This window comes from Crinia signifera, chromosome 5 (assembly GCF_055691185.1).
Source record: "Crinia signifera chromosome 5, ASM5569118v1, whole genome shotgun sequence".
NCBI classification, from domain to species: domain Eukaryota; kingdom Metazoa; phylum Chordata; class Amphibia; order Anura; family Myobatrachidae; genus Crinia; species Crinia signifera.
The window spans coordinates 73089184-73108737 of record NC_139221.1 but is presented as its reverse complement, the minus strand read 5'-3'; the positions used below and the strand labels follow the sequence as shown (position 1 = coordinate 73108737).

Below are 19554 nucleotides of genomic sequence, written 5' to 3'. Positions count from 1 at the left end.
CCCCGCCCCCCGGGACTTGTCACTGTGACTCCGATTTATCTTATGTGCTAAGGTGTTTAGGATCCGATCTGATGTCAAAAACTTTCAATTTGGGATGATTTTCCCTGATACGTCGGAATCGGGTGAAATCGGCTCAAATCGGACCTGTATATGGGCAATTTAAGCAATAATAACATGCTAAATTTACTATACATAAATACATTTGTATCCCAAAATACCAGCATTGAGGACAACGGAAAACAAAAGAAAATAATTACTATTCGATTTAAAGATGTTGAAATATTGAGAAACAAAATCCAAATATTACAGATGGAAAATCCTGTTCGCCTGCAAGTATAAAACAGTATTTCACATAGATCAACATAACATGCTCAACCCATATGGTGTGCAGCCATAATCTTGACAAAAACATTGCAGACACTGTTCTTGTTGGCATCATAATCCCGGCAGTACAATGTCATTGCCATTAAACTGATAAAAAAAGCATTTTAATCTGTCTAACATAGAACTGTAAATATTCAGATTTCGCAGCATGTTTAGATCTGCTTAGACTGCATTAAGATGTTTTAATTAGCAATTTAATCGGGTTGATGATGTGGTTGTCAACAAGAACATTATCTGCAATGTTCTTGTCAACATAACATGCCCAACCCTTCTCATACTGCACTTCCAGAGCGTTATACCGATCAGGACAGTTACATAGGCTCCCACAGACACTCACTGTGGCCCTCAACGTCCAGAGCCCAGTAGAACCTGGGTCTTTCTTTGTTGCTTCTTAAGGTCATCATTTTATACTTGGTTCTAAATTATATAAAAATTAGAACTTGTAAGGCAAATTACACCATTAGCCATGTTCATATGGTTCTTCCTTCAAATTATGCTTCAAGTCCTTTAAACTATGGGGATGGGATTCAATCTGCCCTATTGATTCAACAGCGTTTTAAAAGGATGGTAGCTTAAGGCTGTAACTCATGGAGCTGTTTAATAGCACTGCCTTTTTCAATACATACCCATTAAATTATCATGATAACAGGGGTGAACACATAGGATCTGTAAAAAAGTTCACGGCCTTAGTGTTTACAGGTTTGCGGCATCTATTAACACATTAACTATCGGGAATTTGAACCTTATGGTCCTCATACACCTACAGTGTAACGAGGAAATCACCCGATACACTGAAAATCACAACGGGGAAGTGGGGATATTAAACAATCCTGATTCTCTGATCCCGGCGGGCATGGTGGAATCAGAACTTTTTTGCATGCTTAATGTCCTCGTTTCACCGACAGACCACCAATCATCGATGCCCGATGATCGGCGTATCCGGTCAGCATAACGGTGTTCCCAGCCAGGGGATCAGAAGATTGAGACAACAGATGTACGGGCCTCTTAAGTGTTAGGGAACCACCATAGGGTTACCTGGTCACGGTTGGTATGCCCATAAATTTGCCCAAAATTCTGCTAAACTCCTCAGATTTACTGTATGCCAGTGGTAGCCAACTCCAGTCCTCGAGAGCTGGAAAACATTAACTGTTGGTAGCTCTCGAGGACTAGAGTTGGCTACCCCAGCCCTATGCTATACGGCAGAGTTCATTATTCTGATTCTATTCTAGCTAATTAGAGCTAATATGGGGCAATGTATTTCATGAATTTTGGCAATGGACACACTGAAAATAGTAGATTTAGCAAATTATCTGGGGCACATGCATCAACATTTGGAGAGAGATAAAGTAGAGACCGATTAGGTTCCATCGAATCAGCTCCTAACTGTCATATTACAAATTGCATTTGAAAAATGACAAGTAGGAGATGATTGGTTGGTACTTTCGAACCAAACATTGATGCATATGCTGCAATAAATCTAGAGCAACACAAACATAATGTCTACACTGCATCACTACGGCAGTAATAAATATATCTGTGCTTTCAGCACTACCTTGACGTTGAATGTTATTTCCTCCATTACGTAGACCCGCTCAGGAAATGCTTTAGCCACCTCCTCCACACTGTTAAAATACTGCACTGGCTCCTTAATATCCCGGTCTTGCTCCAGCAACTTAAACTGTCCTGAAAACAAATGACACAAGTGTTGTAAGATATTTATATTGGACATCTGTCACTGTGGAAACCAGTCACTATTTCCAGGCAGCCCTGTTAAAATCTGTGTTCTACAGAGTGACTGTGGAAACGGCAGGAACACATTGTGAAATGGAACATTTTCTCGATAATATCAGTACAACTATAAATAAACACAGCATACACTAAACACTGTAAAACTGTAAATAAACATTTCATAACCCTAATCGCAGCCTGTAAAATACAATAAATTATTCTTCAATTTTTAACCTTTTCAAAATTAAAGAATAATTTATTGTATTCTAGATCCTACTATAAATGCAACATACAGTTGGAGCCCCTCTCAACTTTGTTCCTCAAGTCATGGATCACCATGGCTAGCCATGGCTTTATTATTGTTCTCAGCAGCAAAACAATACATAGAACAATACAGTAGGGGATTAGCAGAGTAATCCTATCACTTACTTAATCCCATTAAAGGGCTAATGGCCTTATTCCAGTTCACTCTTTTTTTTTTTTTTTAATTGAGTAATTTTTATTGATTTTTTCAAACAAAAGAAAAAAAAACATCCAACATTAAAGTCCTGACATAGGCAGAATGAGCGTATAACATATGATCACAGGCAGTAATATGGATATACACAGAGTACTAAGGTTGCATCAAATAAAGTAAACATTACTGACTCCTTTCTTATATATGAATATAGCATGATTGCCCAGAGGCGCCATCCAGACAACCCAGATACCAGGAGATATAGGAGCACATTTGTATAGTTGTGATATTTGAAAGTGTACTTAGACTCAACGTTCAGGATGAGTAAGCAGCAAATAGTTTTAATAGGAAATTTCTGACAGATGGCTAAACCAGACACTACCAAAATAAAGTACCCAAATAAATAAATAAAGGACCCAAAGCAAACCTCCCCGTAACCCCCACCCTGTATAACCTAACCCCAACTGAGACATACCTGGAGCCCAACCCACTAACTAAAACCGTCCCCCCCCCACCTCAAACTATGAACTACCAATACCCAACCCACCCACCCACCCTGTGCCGGATAAAGAGCATATGGGCTAATGGGGGGGGGGGGGGGGGGAGTGGCCTAGTTACCAAAAATAATGAGCTATCAGGATAAAGTAGAGTAGCAGCATCAAATCGTGACGGCTATATTGCTAAGGGACCAGGATTTAAGGCATCAACTGTAAAAATAACAGAATACGTTCCATAGTACAAGTATGAGCAATTCCAATTGTGTGTAGAGTACATCATATGTACATATGCCACTTTGGAGCATATGTCAGCGTATATAAAACAATACTATCAATTAGTCCGGCCAATAGTCTACAGTATGTAGATACCAAGTATTTAAATAGTCGAGGCTACGTAGACAGCATTCTACCAGGATCAACATTGCCATATTTAAGAGAAGGATAGCAGTCGGGCCAGAACATCTACTAATAGGACAGTTTAAAAGGATGGCTACAGGCACAGAGGGAAAGAGCTCAAGCTCCATGTCACCCTTAGACACAGGATATATTGGCCGTGTAGAATCAGATTTTGTTCTAAGTTCCTGCAGATGACCGGAGTAAGTTATAGGATGCAATGAAGGGATGGTAGCCATATCCGGGTGACCAGTAGTGGAACAACTTATAGAGTCGGCTGTAGGCTTGTCCCATGATGTCGCCGGATCCTCATCGCACTCAGGTAGAGATGGTGTAATTAGTACAGAGCCAGGTAATGGATCAAATTCCTGCGCATCTCCAGGATAGCATGGCCTATCTAGGTACGTTGGGGCGCCAACCCCCAGTGCAGCATCAAACATTAGGATGAGCCTCTGTGCTGAAGCGGCTATGGCATCAAGGATTTGTTGTAGAGAATCCTCCATGGCCCAGGTCACAGGATCTATCATATAGGGTACAAATCGTACAGCAGTCGCCAGAGAGTCACACTGAGGGGCAATGTTAATTTGGAAGGGACCTCCAAGTAGCAGTGGCTCCAGCAGCTATCTCAGGATCTAGTGATTGTCAGCGCGAGCACCACAGCTCAGCGAGCAGGTAAGTAAGTCAAGATGGTTCCCTCTCCCTCCGTGCGGACAGCAGCAGCATGACACAGAGGTGCCCGCTTCCCGCCTTCCCCGCTACACACTTCCGGAGAGACCTCAGGGCACACTGTCCTCGTCCACCGATCACCCACCAGCAGGGCGCCGCGTAATAGAACCCCGTGTGTATTGCGTCAGAAGCAGTACCTGAGTCCCACTGCTGCAACAAAGCCAATGGTGGATACAGGTCTCTCTCGTTCAGTCTCCCAGGCTCCCCGCAGAGTACTGCCAGAAAAGGGTCATCAGCGGCTGCGGCGCCGCTCGACTGGTAACACCGATGCGGTGGCCAGGCAGGAACGAAGCAGGAGATAAGGGAGATCCAAGATGGCGCCCACACCCAGAGGACAGGGAGCGTTGCGTGCAGCAGGCCGAAGCCGTCACCACCGTCTCCACAGGCCGTCCACGAGAGCCACAGGTAGCACAGCGGGCACAGGAGAGTCTTAGAAAGAGAGTGAGGTAAGGGTAGGATGTCTGTGGACACTGGGGCAGGATATTTTTAAAGGATAAGAGAGGAGCTCTCACCCCCAGCGTCCGTCCTCAGTGCAGGTCAAGCCACGCCCCCAGTTCACTCTTTTTGACAAATTCCTTCTTAGAAGAACAAAACCATGTGCACTGCAGGGGGGCAGATGAAAAATGTGCAGAGAGAATTAGATTTGGGTGAGTTATTTTGTTTCTGTGCAGGGTAAATACTGACTGCTTTATTTTTACACTACAATATAGATCTCACTCTGAAGTAAAACCCCACCCAAATCTAATTCTCTCTGCACAAATTACATCTGCCCCACCTGCAGTGCACATGGTTTTGTCCATCTAAGAAGGATTTTGTCAGAAAGAATGAACTAGAATAAGGCCCTAAATGAGGAGGGCTCCATCTGTAGGACAATGTATAAAAAAAAAAAAAAAACAGTATCAATTACAAAGAAAATGGTGAGGCTACAGTACATGCGCTAAAGATTAAATCCAAAACCAATGACACAAATGTATACAAGGAGGAACGGCTTTCTGCTTGCTTGTAGGAGGATGGTAGCAAGAAAAAACAAGAGAGTGTACCAGCGCTGGCTGTTGTATTTTATAAAAAAGAATATAATAGTAATGGTACTGTTTTTCTTGCTACGCACTATTATATAAAGTGAGCTTGGAGTCCGGGGCTTTTTGCATGCTTAAATGAACATAGAGAGATGTCCTTAAGGGGCCTAAACAGAGAGATGTGCTGAGTGTTTGGAGCAATGCTAGATCGCTCGGTACACTCAGCAAGATTGCTCAGCACACAGGGATGTGTTAGCGCTGTGAGCTGAGCAATCAGTCAGGGCATCGCTATCGTTATGGCCCCTACACACAGTGCAATATATCTGGCCCTATAAGTCTTAAGGTCCATACACACTGGGCGACTATGCCCAGTGTGTATGGACAGTGATGATCGCTTTAATCGCTGGTGGGAAAGCCTGCATACACACTGAGTGGCTTTCCCCCTGCCTGGCGCCAACAGCGGGGGGGGGGGGGGGGGGGGGCGGACGGCTTTGCATAGCGCAGCTCTATGCACAGCCGTCTTCAAAGCTGCTCATCTGCTGGTATTACCAGCAGATGAACGGCTTTCCCAGCGATGTTGTGGGAGTGAGCAGCAGCGCTCATCGCCGGGCATACACACTGTTTTGAGCGACGGTCAGCTCAAAGTTGCCCGGTGTGTATGGGCCTGCCCCCACATTAACTTACCTAGGGGGAACAGGTGGAGGCAGTCAGTGGATGTTATGCTGGGCAGTGAAGCTGCTGAAGTAGTGCGACATGTGGGGGATGGTGTCTGCTGAGTGGTGAGAGGGTTGCGGGTGTCTGCTGAGCATTGGAGCTCTGCTGCTGAAGTGTTGCTGGGGGAGGATGGTAACAGGGTTCGTGTCCGTACAGCAGCGCAACCTGAACAGTGTGATCGATGACCTAGTCAAGCTGTGCAGGCCACACGCCGGGGTCAGGAACAGCAGTGTAATCCCAAAATCCCGGGATTGGAGTCCCGGGATTGAAATCTCTGACATTTTGGGGCCAAATCCCGGGATCCCGAGATTGGCCACCATAGTGGTGATGTGTGTATGGTAAAAGGCACGTGTGTCAGAGCATCATGAAACCACCTTGGTAATATGGTGAAAGCCGTGTGTGTCAATTAGGGGCTGAGTGGTCAGAAACTGGCTTCTTGGCCTGACCAATGTATAGAGTGTACCCAGCTTTAAATGCTGCAGAACACTCAAACTAGAATAAAAAATGCAATTCTCCTTGTAGACTGGTATAACAACCAGATTATTTGCAGCACAGATTGATGTGGAAAGTGTTAAGAATAAACTTGTTCCCATGCCCGAAATGAGATTTCCTCTACATCCGGAATGTTTTGCGATAATTAGTGTAACAGTGCGGAGAATTGTTGGTATTTGGAAGTAAAATGAGTTGAAAACAATTGCCGTGGGAGGAGGCATTTTACTCGTAGGCGTAGAACACTCCAGTGCCACTGCCAATGTTTTACTACGGTTGCTGTCATTTGCCCCCTGGAACGGAGAACTGAGAAATGTCCAGTTACACAATCAAGGGAACCAAGCACACTGTCAGGTCTTTTTGTACACTACTTGTTCTACATTTATTACCTATAAACAGGAAGTTTCATATGTGGGATAAATCCCCAAGCAGGATCTGCCTGATTATTCTACTGGCAATCTTGAAAAAGGAAAGAGAAATTCGGAGAATTGTTTACACGTACTATTATTACAGCATTAAGACTCTCTCTCTGTTTCTTCCTATGTTCTATCACCTACACGGATGGCCACCAAAAGAAACATGTCGTTGGGTAACTGTACAGCTGTATAATAGTGTATATACTGTAGTACATATACCTAGTATAACCATGCCTCTTACTAGCATTCCAGTGACGTACTGTAAATATGTGAACCATAACAAGAACGGATGTAAGTGGGAGAAAGCCATATTTTCATTTTGCAGCTGGACAGTTTAGTTCAACCTTTAGCAAGTGTATGTATGAAGGATAGCCATTCCCAATGTGCGTCTGTTGGAAGCATCTTGCTTAGAATTACTCATGACTTATGTCAACAAAATAAAAAAAATGTATTAACCTTTGTTTATATACGCCTCCATATTACTTAATGCCAAACAGTCCAAACTGAGCTTACAATCTTTATTTATTTCTTACCATGCAACATACATGTTAACTTCTTTTTATTAAAAAACAAACAAAATGGTAATGAAAAGTTTCTTTGTTTTAAACCGGTCATCACGTTTAGTTCTAGAAAGTTAGGAACCCAACAGATTGTGCACAGTAACGGTGGCGACTATAGATTATTAATAATCAGAAAGTAATCATGACCCATGCTAGCCCAGAGGTGTTGAAAATATTTGAAACCTGCATCCCCATGTCAAATTTATGAGCGGGTATTAATTTCTAATGACTCAGTAGATAGCAGTATGCAAATAGGTTGGGTGTATTACCATTTGCAAGATATCATTAATATATAAACAAATTTAAATACTGTATTTTTCTTCCTATACCCATATATTACTGGGCCATCCCTTATAGCAATGTTTTTCAACCACTGTGCCATGGTACACTAGAGTACCTTGGGCAGTTTCAAGTGTGCCACCAGATCTAGAGATGTCCATACTAGTGTTACAGCCACCACCACCAGTTCAACTATTATTAACTGGCCTCTTCATGTGACTGCCAATGTATTTTTTTTTTTTTTACCTGTGGGGAACAGTGTGATTGTTTTTTTCATATGAGGCCAATGGGTTTGTTTTTATTTCTGTGGGGGCCATGTATTTTTTTTCCTGTGGGGGTCTGATGGTGTGCCTAGGCAATTTTAAAATTGTGCAGAGTGTTGAAAAATCACAGCCTTACAGCCTTTGCCAGGGATATTTCCACATCAATAAGTATTCTATTAGTTGTAGTGTAACGAGTTTTCCAAGCACTTTTCACATGCAGCGCTACAATCTACTGTACTGCAAGCACATAGTAACGCAAAATGAATACCGCATACTCAGCTGTAACAATGTATTGCAATGCTAGAAAGGATACCATTGCCAATAATTTGTCCTATGTGCTTTCCTGCACTTATTAATGTGTGGAATGGGTGTGAACGACCCCTAAATATTTGCCATTTTTAACAATTCTTTAGTAGCAGTAAACTGCATTACATTTGCTGGGAAAAAAAAGAAAGAAAATAACTTTTCCACAGCAAAAATCAATTGCCAGTTTTCCGTTCTGGAGGTGTATCTTAATAATTTGCTTCTATGTTCTGTTTCCCGCTACTTGCGTGGGAGATTAGCATTCAGGAGATGACATATTTTTGGCTCAGGAAGCTGGCTGGCCAGGGTTTCAAAATCTTAAGTAATATAGCAAATTACTGCAAGCTAGACATTTCCTACACTGCAGATATGACCTGGCAGGTAATATTGGCCCAGGTGTACCTGTCAGCACTCCAAACCTTGCACTGCAGGAAGCAACTTCGCATTGGCCACTACCAAAGAACCAAACATCTGTACAAAAGATCAAGTATAGGACACTACAGTAACAAAACTGTGCTCATTGGGCAGACTTATTACAAAGCAACAATATATAGAATATGGGCAATCTATAACCACAAAACTGAATACGGCAATTATTATTTTTTGGGGGGTGATACGGTCAATAGGTGGACAAGCAGGAACGTCAACATGACTGAAGGTCGACACAAGCATTAGGTCGATATGGGAAATGTCAACATGGGGTTTTTCCACTTTTTTTGAGCCGACATGTGCTGACTGGCGGTATTTCATGCCCTACCATCCACTTGGGAGGGGTGGGAGAATAAAGTAGTGTGCCGAGCGTAGCGAGCAATGCGAAGGGATGCTGTGCACTTTTTTAGTGTCCATGTCGACTGCGTCAACATTAAGGACAAAAAAGGTGAAAAAGCCCATGTTGACCTAATCCATGTCCACCCTAATGCTTGTAGACCTAATGTCTTTCTATCCAATGAGCCATACCCATTTTTTATGACGCCATTACGTCCATGTCAACATTTATAATGATAGAGTTCTAAAGCTTGAACTGTTGAAAAAGGTCTAAAGGACTTTATTTTACCCCAAATTGCGCTAAGCTTTCTAATAATCAGGTGCTCCCAGTTACAACAGGCCAGCGGTTCTCCACCTGTGGGTTACGCATTGTTGCCGGCCATCAAGCTAATGACTCCACTGACCTCTCAGCCAGTGATCCAAGGGGTCTGAAAAAAAAAGTTGAACTGTGTTACTGCAGACTTGCATCACTGGTTTAGAAGCAGCAGTTCCCCCACCCCAGCGTTCAGCCTCTCCAGTCTTGCCCATTAGCAGCAGCTTCCACCAGATCATTGGACATTGAATCTGTGAAGAACCTATTGTAAGTAAGTGCAGCATAAGGGGGTAATCCATGGGCATCTGTAACGGTGGTTCTGGGAAGCATCAGGAGGGGATTGAGCATACGGTACTTGCGAACAATCACAGCTCCAACGATGTCCATCGTATAGGAAAAAATCGCATTGCATGCGATTTTTAACAGAAATGCATCCAAATGCATTGAAATTAGTATCAAATATGTTCAATGGCCCCCAAATGATATTTTTGAGGCTGTACCACCCCCACTATCAACGTGAACCCGAAGCGTGGCGAGCGCAGCGAGCCCGCGAGGGGCGGCGGTACATGTCCTACGACCTTTTCATACCCCCACTATCCACGTCGGCGTGGAGTTGAGAATAGAAAGTGTGGCGAGCGCAGCGAGCCACCGAGCCCGAAGCGTGGCGAGCGCAGCGTGCCTCGCAAGGGGACACGGATACCTTCACAGGTATACGCGTCCCCTCGCGGGCTTCACAGGTGTCCGCTCGCCACGCTTCGGGCTCGGTGGCTCGATGCGCTCGCCACACTTTCTATTCTCAACTCTACGCCGACGTGGAAAGTGGGGGTATGAAAAGGTCGTAGGACGCGTACCGCCACCCCTCGCGGGCTCGCTGCGCTCACCACGCTTCGGGTTCGCGTTCATAGTGGGGGTGGTACAGCCTCAAAAATGACATTTGGGGGCCATTGAACATGTTTGATATTAATTTCAATGCATTTGGATGCATTTCTGTTAAAAATCGCATGCGATCGAATCGCATGCGATTTTTAACAGAAATGCGATTTAAAAAAAAAAACTGCTAAAAACTGCAAAAATCGCATGCCACTACATTTGGCATGCGTTGGCATGCGATGGGAGCCGTGAAACTACACAAGTACCGAGCATACTTTATAGTATGTGTCTGTGTCTGGTAAACACCCACTGCCTCCCTTGTCCATGTCCCCTTCTTCCATCCCCCATTACCCACTGCTTCTGCAGTGCTACTCTGAACAAACTATCTGCTGACCACAGATGTGGTGCACTTCTGTGGTAACTTGCTGAGGTCCTGAAATTATTTGACAGTGTAGAGAGCAAAATCATTTGCGAACCCCTGAAATAGGCTTTATAAAAGCAATAAAAAGCCATAGGGAGGAGTGTAACAATGTGACGCTTATGATGTAAATGAGTAGTAGAGGTGTGTAACCAGAAAGAGAACATGTCAATCATTACTAGATATAAAATAGGGAGGGCAGTCAGACAAATCTTACACAAGTAACAAGCTATAGCTTATAACTGAATTATACTTCTATATTGTTTAACTTGCAATATACCCCACAACAACCGTGAGCAGCATGGTGGAAGTCTAGAATTTTGTGTATAAGTTACTTCTTTTAGAAAGAGAACAGGGAGTTCTTACTCCTTCTCCACAACTGATCTCAGGCAGAATTGTTTGTGAACGCCTACAGTCATACGCCCACTCACCTTTGAGACCTGCCAATAGGTTATACAGAGAAGGAACAGAACAATTGCTTTAAGAGATCGCTTACAGCTTATGTTATTTAATACCAGGTGTTCGGCTGCGAAGTTCAGTGGGAGGGTAGGGAATTTTCCTGCCAGTAACAGAACGCCTGAACCATTGGCAAAGAGACATATCCAGTTTTCCAGAACAGACGGCAAGGCATCACTGACAACAGAGCAAGGAATATACAAATCGCCAGATATTCAAAGAAAGCATTGATCATGATCGAATAAAATGCTAGACAAGTGCTAAATTCTGATTAAACCCCAAACTTGTAAACTCACATTACCCAAAAATAGAATCTCTGTAGAATTTATATTGTTCGCAAATTTTAATTAAGTATTAAAATTTGGGTACATATTACCCAGAAAAGGCTGTCCATTTAATATTAATGTATTACTGCTAGTGAAAGTAGAAAACCAGCTGTGTGGGGAACAATTTACTAAGCGCTGTAGAGACATCAAGTGGAAATACATAACCAGGTCTATGTACTAAGGCAGTGATGGCTAACCTTGACACTACAGATGTTGTTGAACTACACATCCCAGCATGTCCTGCTACAGTTTTGCTATTTGGCCATGCTAAAACTGATGCAGGGCATGCTGGGATGTGTAGTTCAACAACAGCTAGAGTGTCAAGGTTAGCCATCACTGTACTAAGGCTTGCCAAGAGAAAGTGGATAGAAATACAGTAAAGTGCTAACTAACCAGCTCCTGACATTTTTCCAACATAGTCTGTAACATGGCAGTTAGGAGCTAAATGGCTGGGATTTTATCTCTCTGCAAGGCTTAGTAAATAGCCCCTAAAGCTGAGTACATACTAGGCTGACCTATCTGACCACTGGTAAATGATTACACACTTCTGGCTCGTTTGCCCGGTGTGTGGATGGGCATTTACATCTGACAGCCCAGTTGTGATGTCGGTCCCTGATGTCCTCTGCTGCAAGCGTACACAGAGCATGATGTGCAAATATATTGCCCATTGGCTGTGCTGCAGGTCAATATGTCTGAACACTTGGTTCACAGACACATTGGAATTATACACCCATCAAGGCACGCACGATATATCAGCCAATCAACTAAACTACCGATGTATCGACCAGTGTGTACCCAGCCTTTGATTTTCAAAGGGAATTTGCAAGCAATCTCCAATGTTCTGTCATTACAAATAGCAAGTGAGATTGTCCTGCACAGAGAAATCAGCAAGATTATACTGTCATCAGATACACGGTGTACAGGATAATCCCTTAATTAAATATAGGTAGAAGCTTATAGACCTCAAGGGAAATTGTAAGTGACATATACATTTTGACAGTTTCCACAATGTGCATATTAGATACTTGAATACTATACTTCCTAATTCTTTCTTGCTTTAGGATCCATCTTTTCTGCATCTAAGCATGCGGTCAGCCAACAAGAGAATTAGAGGCCAACTTACACGTTACACAGACTGTATATTACACTGTAAACCTACAGCTTTGTAACAGCTATTATACCATTGCTTTGGTGTGTTATCAGCAACCGTAACTACACTGGAATGATACATGCACTATAAGTTTTAAATCAATAATTATATATGAGCGAGAGAGAGAGAGAGAGACACACACATCTTTTTGTGTGTGTGTGTAGAGATATACATATATACATACATACAGACATATGCATACAGACACACACACACAAATACTGGCACTCCACGGACTAGTCGTCACCAACAACTAGTCTGTGGAGTGCTGGTATTGGTATGTATATGACTAGCCCTGCGGGGCACCAGGAGTGCCGGTTTATTAAAAGAGAGAGAGAGACAGAGACCATAATCCGCACCACAACCATAGAAGAAGGTGGAAAAAATAATCTATAAATTACATTGATTTTAATTAAGCAGATGACCATAATGTAAAACAAATCATTGATTTACTCAAATAGGATTCTAGGTCATCAAAATTCTATGCAGTGCAACATACTGCAGCTGCACACAGTGTGTGGGATTCAGCAGATCACTATACAAATACCAGATCTCTCATTCATAACGTGTGTGTAGGCCTGAGCTACAACACATTCCACTACCAGAGATTGTGCGTATGCCAAAAAAGGACATGAGCATGCTGAAGAATGGAATGAGTAATTGGCATCTGCAAAAAAAAAAAAGGCAAAGCTTCATTCAAGGTCTCATTGCTGTTGCTATGTGTTCTTTAAATTCTCAGTTATGTGCAGTGTTCTGCTTAATGTCTGAAGTCATTTTACAGTTCTCCTGCATAATTCACTTTGCTGTGAGTCTAAGGGTATGGACTATGTCATGAAAATCAACACTGTAAATAAGTACAGCATCTACATGCAATACATTCCGTTCTCTCAGACTCTGCTGTTTACCTTCAGTCCTCAACAAGCTGGTTATATCCCTGGGGGTTATCATAAACCAGATTGCAGCTTAACCGTCCCTCCACATCTGATTGGCTCACTTCCCACACACATACAGTACTATCCATACTTCCCATCCCCTCTCTTCGCTTTCCTATTAGTATAGGGTACATATTTGGCTGACTCGTGTAAGCTTGGCAGAGACCTGTATTTTTAGGGGATGGGTGAAAGTCAGGTAAATGCAGTACGTACAGACACCTAGTAGAAGCTACCTATAAGTGTAATAAATGATGGAATTAATTTAGAATTTTCTAAATGATGAGGCTGTAATAAAATTACAGTATTTATTTGATGGCTTAATTTATTTTAGGAAATGCTCTGTATCATAAAAAAACATGATGGTATTTAGCTTTGGAAAACAGACTTGTAACAATCCAGCTTTTATTGACAGAAATAAAGTTCTGAGGCTTAAGAAATATAGCCAAGATAAAAGTACAGAGAAAGAATGCAAAACCGGCTTACTGGAGAGAAGCCAAAGGCAGACGAGGCCTCGCTATATAGGTGGAAGTCATTGTTGCTAACGAGGAGGTTTTTTGAACAAAGAAGACAAACAGGAATGATGATCGTATCCAACTTCTGGTCAACACCACTACACTTACCAAATAAAAAAAAACATGGTTGTCCAACTTCAACCTGCTGAGTTCACAATTTCATTTGAATACTATATTCACCATGGGCACAGTTTCTCATTTACGTAAAAAAAACCATCATAATTCCCTGGAATCCCTGGCTGTAATCCTTTTGTACACAATTTTTTGGATACAAACAAACAAAAAAAAGTTGGATTTTAGAGACCATTTATATTTGGGCCCAAACAATTACCTGTTATCGTTCGATAGCACATGGCAACCCAGGATAAGCTCACAATCCCTTGTTTTATTGTAGCTCCAGGTTTCTGCTTTTTTGTGGAATATGCTTTGGGTACCTGAGGAGGTGGTTATCGGAGCTAATTGGATAGCCCCCTTAATAACTATTAGCAGTTGTAAATTACTGCTGCTAATCGGATACCCGCCATTGGGTTTAATACTTCCGATGGAGGGAAACAAAAAAAAAACATGTTGGGAAGACATATTAATCCTTCAAAAGAGTGGAGAACAGGATACATGAATATATACATCCCTATTGTACTTAACGCAGGTGGTGGCTGTGGGACGTCTAAGACGTTACCTCCACAAATGCCCTTGAGGGGGTGGAAAAGTGGGTATTGGTGGCAATGTGTGCTGGAGGGGGACGCAGTAGGTTGGAGTTTTGCCTAGGCTGCAGAGAAGCCCTCTCCAACAAGCATCAATATGGTAGCATCAGAGCTAATCAATGCTCACATATGAGATGACAATGAGGCCTCTCAGATCATGCAAACTATGCCACATTAATGTTATGTTGTGCTCAGATCTTCCGCCATATTGATAATAGAGAATCTTAATAGGTCTTCAGAAATATTCAATAATATATGTATGACCAGCTAGTTTAACCAGCAGAGCAATACTGTACATATGATGTGTGATATTTGTTGACACAGAAGCACTGGGATTCACCAGCGCGGTAATGTAAATGGTGTTCAACCCAGTGGTAGTACACCTGGGGCCTAATTCAACATTGATTGGAAGGGGCCCAATTCGGACCCTTTCCAATGGTGGGGTAGCAGGTGCTGTTAAAACACTCGCTACGCAACAAAGACTGCTGCTTAGCAAGCGGTAGTGAATCAGGCCCCTAGTAGTAGCTGTTCAGTGATCTATGGCTATAATGAACTAAGAACCATAGCTGACCATTGCATTGCCTTCTTATCCATTTCAAAACCTTTTGGATTCATGCGGAAGCTGGCCTTTCACATATAGTGACAGATTCATGTAGCCACAGAAGCCGCTGACATAGGTTCCAGACGTTTTGCGCATAACCGCTCACCTAATGGAAGTGCAAACCCTTCCTGGTCCACTGCACAGCTTCTATTTTTTTTTTTTTTTTTTCCCAATCAATTTTTATTGAAAAAGATTACAGAACATCTTCAAAATGTTACAATGCAATATACTTTCAGAGGAACAGCAATAAAGGATAAATTAATAATCCTGAATTCACCCCTGGCTTTAACCTACGGAATCTCCCTAGTCTCTTCTCTATAGATGTATCTTATCTGGGTCAACTAGTAGACTGCTCTGGCTTGCGCACCTTTGAAGACCTCCGCGGAGCTGGCTTCCCGCCTAGCCTTTTCTGGTTTTATCTGCAAATCAGACATTACGTAGCCTCGCTTCCCAAGAGGAATAAAAGTTGGGAACCAACTCCTTTTGAATTACTTCTCCTCTCCCAAGAGCCTCCAAAACATCTGATTTCTACGTTTTATCAAGTATGCCTAAGTAATCTACCTGACCCGGTACCTGGCTACACTAAGGCTTGGCATAAGGAATTGGGAAGAGATCTATCGGAGAAGCAATGGATGCAGATATTTAAATATACCCTTGCTTCCTCATCGTCAGTCCAAACACTGGAGACCCAGTATAAGATACTGTCCCGTTGGTATAGATGCCCATCTATATTACATAAACTAAACAACTCCCTACCAGATCTCTGCTGGAGATGTGGTCAATCACAGCTTCTATTTTTTAAAGCTGGAAGCTTGGTTGGATTTTAACAGATTTAGAATTTGCAGCAATGGCATAATCTTCTATTGTGATGATGGTCTACTTTATCTATAATAAATGACACGATCACTCACAAATATTATATTTTATATATATATATATATATATATATATATATATATATATATATATTATTTACATTAAAGATGGGATGGAAGGATTCAAAGTAATTTATGGGTATCATATATGTAACTAATTACTTCTACCCCTTAATGATATGACCCTAGACAAAGTTGTTAGGGAATATTTGGTACATTTATCAGTGATGTCCTCTTGCACTTTGTGGAAATCTTTTAAAAATAAAAGTATACCGACCTACTGGTCTTCAAAAAGACTTACCCAAGAATCATTGATGTAGAATTTATAATAAAAAGGCCTTAATTGTGAGGTCAAAGACCAAATCCCAAGGCATAGCCATAAAATTCATCAACACTTTCCCTAGAACAAACTAGCAACAAAGAGCCTCCCAGTCTGATTCAATTATCCACAAGTTGAAATACACATTTTAGTTTTTTTATTGCATGCACTGTAATTGTCCTAATTCACCAAACATGTAAGTTATTTGGCCAGCGTTGCATAAATCTAGTGCAATTAGCAAATCATTTCAATTTAATGTTGAAAAGTGCTCAAATTCAGCAGAATTACCCAATCGATTCACACATTTCTACAGTAAATATTTCAAACTACTCACATATTGCACTTCCTTATAGCAATTCCAGTATAATCCATATTCATTACTTTTTTTGACATTTTGTAGTTACAGGAATACAGGAACCATTTGTAAACTGCAGTACTTTATATACAGGACGGTATTAAATTTGCCCTAAAAAAAAAACATATGGGTTCTTTTTGCAATATTTCCTGAGATTTTGCCACATTTTAGTTCGGGTAATCCAATTCGGACGCCGAATTTGGCCCCTACACCAAAAAATATATATATATATTTTTTGGTACTTGTTTCCTAGCACGGCGCCCGTCGGGTCCCATCGCATACCTTAACTTAAGGTATGCGATTGGACCCCGACCAACCAGATTTTCAGGCTTTAAAGACGTTTTTAATGCAAGAAATAAATCGGTCGCATCGCATGCCATGCGATGCTATGGACCTGATTTTCACATTGGACCCAATGTAAAAATGGTCCCCGAGACCCGATTTTACATTGGACCCAATGATTTTACATTGGACCCGATTTGTTATTGTAAACCCACCCTGATGGTTAATTATTAATTAAGCGCAGCGAGCCCCGCGTAATGTGTGAAGTAATGCGCGTCCGCTCGCCTCGCTACACGATCTAAAATCAACTCCACGCCGACATGGATAGTGGGGGTATGAAAAAGGTCGGAGGACGCGTACCGCTGCTGCTCGCCACGCTTCGGATTGACGTTGATCGTGGCGTTAACAATGGGGGGCATTTCACGTAGTAATTACCCATCAGGGTGGGTATACAATTAAAAATGGGGTCTGGGGGGCATTTAAAATTGAGTCCAATGTAAAATCGGGTCACAGGGACCATTTAACATTGGTTCCAATGTAAAAATCGGGTCGGTCGCGTTGCATCGCATGCGATGCGCCCGATTTTTCGGACCCGATGGCATACAATTATAATCGGTGGCGCCGTGCTAGGAAACAAGTACCTATTATTTTTTTTTGCCCACAAACCGGTTTCGCGGAAACAGGTGTGTGATCGCTAAAAAGAGACCCTTTTCACTCTGAAAATGGGGTGGTTTTCAGGGATTCTGCATAGCCTGACGGAGGCTACCACAGAAGGGATACCATTGTTTTGCCATAATTTGTAATTTTGTTTACTAACTACAGCAAAATAAATATTTAAAATACCTAATACAACAAAATAGACACCTGTTTTCCCATAGTCCTCTTGGATATTTGCCACTTATAATTGACATCTACAGTGTTTGGTTTAAAACACAAAAAAGAAAGAAATTAAATACATCAATCATCGGCTCCAAAACTTTCTTAAATTCAGCTGTTTTTCCACTGTAGCTAATAAACAAACTTACACAAAACCACAATTTTAAGCTGACAAATATAGTGTACTTAATACAGTGTATAATATATTCCATGATGCAATTTAGGTGATTTAGGCATTGAATATATTCCATGACCAATTTAGGTAAATTGGGCAATTTTAAGTTTAGAATGCATTGGCAATCTAAAATGATATTTTGGCTCCTTACTAGAATAAACTGCAGCAGTTGAGGCAATAGAAAAGTAGTTTAAAATAGTTCAGGTGCAAATCTCAGTAATTACATACTTATTTCAAGCATTGGCCTGAATGTACAAATAGGTGTCAAATAATATGTGATCAGTCACAGTGATAAAAAAATATGGTTTATATACTACTGTATATGGTATAATCCATCTCTTACAATGTAAAAATAAAAATGGCGATACGTCTACAATGTTTATACACATATGCGATCACATTATCTGCATTTCAGATTACCATTTAAAAATTGAGCTCTAGGACGCAGAACTTGCATGTGTTATTGATAGTTTAGTAAGCTTTCGCGACTACTCCTTCTGCCTGCTTCCAGGAACCTTTAAATCTGCATGACGAGGTGTGTGTAGAAGGTAGGGAAACCACCCAGACCATTTATCTCTTGTTAGATCTCAGTCATGTGTTCAAAGGGAAAGTGTTATTGAAGGTGCAAAGTGGACTTCTGTTTTAGGGCAAGATATACTTGCCTTGGAGAATCTGTGAATTCATTCATTTCTCCTGCACGCACCCAATAGGTTACACCCACCCCACTTTATAACACTGTATTCTTGATGTCGAGATATACTACACATCATGATTGCATTGCCTTATGCTGCTATAAAATCACAGCACTGCACTCCAGATGGAGCTCAAGTGATGCACAATGCCCCATCACCCCCACTTCTTGCTCCCCACATGATATTCTGAAGGGGAGTATTTTATCCAGCCATGAGAGAAGACCCTGGAAATAGATTCATGTTAAAACTAAAACAATACATTACTTTAAATCACAAACTGAAAACGCTACAGTTTATGAAAGGTCGAACATGACGCAACTGTCTTTTATTCAACCATAATAATTATGTAACTTGGCCGATGTGAGTCTAATTGAACCAATAATCTTTATTATCATGGATTTGCACAATGTCACAGTGCTCTGTAGCATCAGACAGTGAGGAAAACAGGATATACAGCAAACGAGGACATCAAATACTGTGCAAAATATTTAGGCAGGTGTGGGGGAAAAAAACTGCAATGTAAGAATGCGTTAACAATTGTGTTAAAAAGCATTTTAGTAATTAATAAAAAATAAACTAAATAAATGAACAAAAATCAAATCAATATTTGGCGTGTATGCTTGCTGGAACTCAGCAGGGAGATTGTTCCAAACATCTTGCAGAACTAACCACAGATCTTTTTGTGTATGTAGGCTTGCGTAAATCCTTCCA

The 19554-nt window shown here is 41.6% G+C and overlaps 1 protein-coding gene across 2 annotated transcripts in view; it reads right to left on the bottom strand.

Annotated features, from left to right (window-relative positions):
- Positions 1-19554, bottom strand: part of GAREM1 (GRB2 associated regulator of MAPK1 subtype 1) — a 122835-nt gene that overhangs the window by 50265 nt on the left and 53016 nt on the right. Inside the window, exon 3 of one of the 2 annotated variants that reach the window (XM_083187461.1) lies at positions 1937-2067. The exons of the other annotated variant lie outside the window; for it this stretch is intronic. Coding sequence (XP_083043587.1) covers positions 1937-2067 — 131 coding nt within the window. The remainder of the gene's footprint in view (positions 1-1936; positions 2068-19554) is intronic. 2 annotated transcript variants of the gene reach the window in all.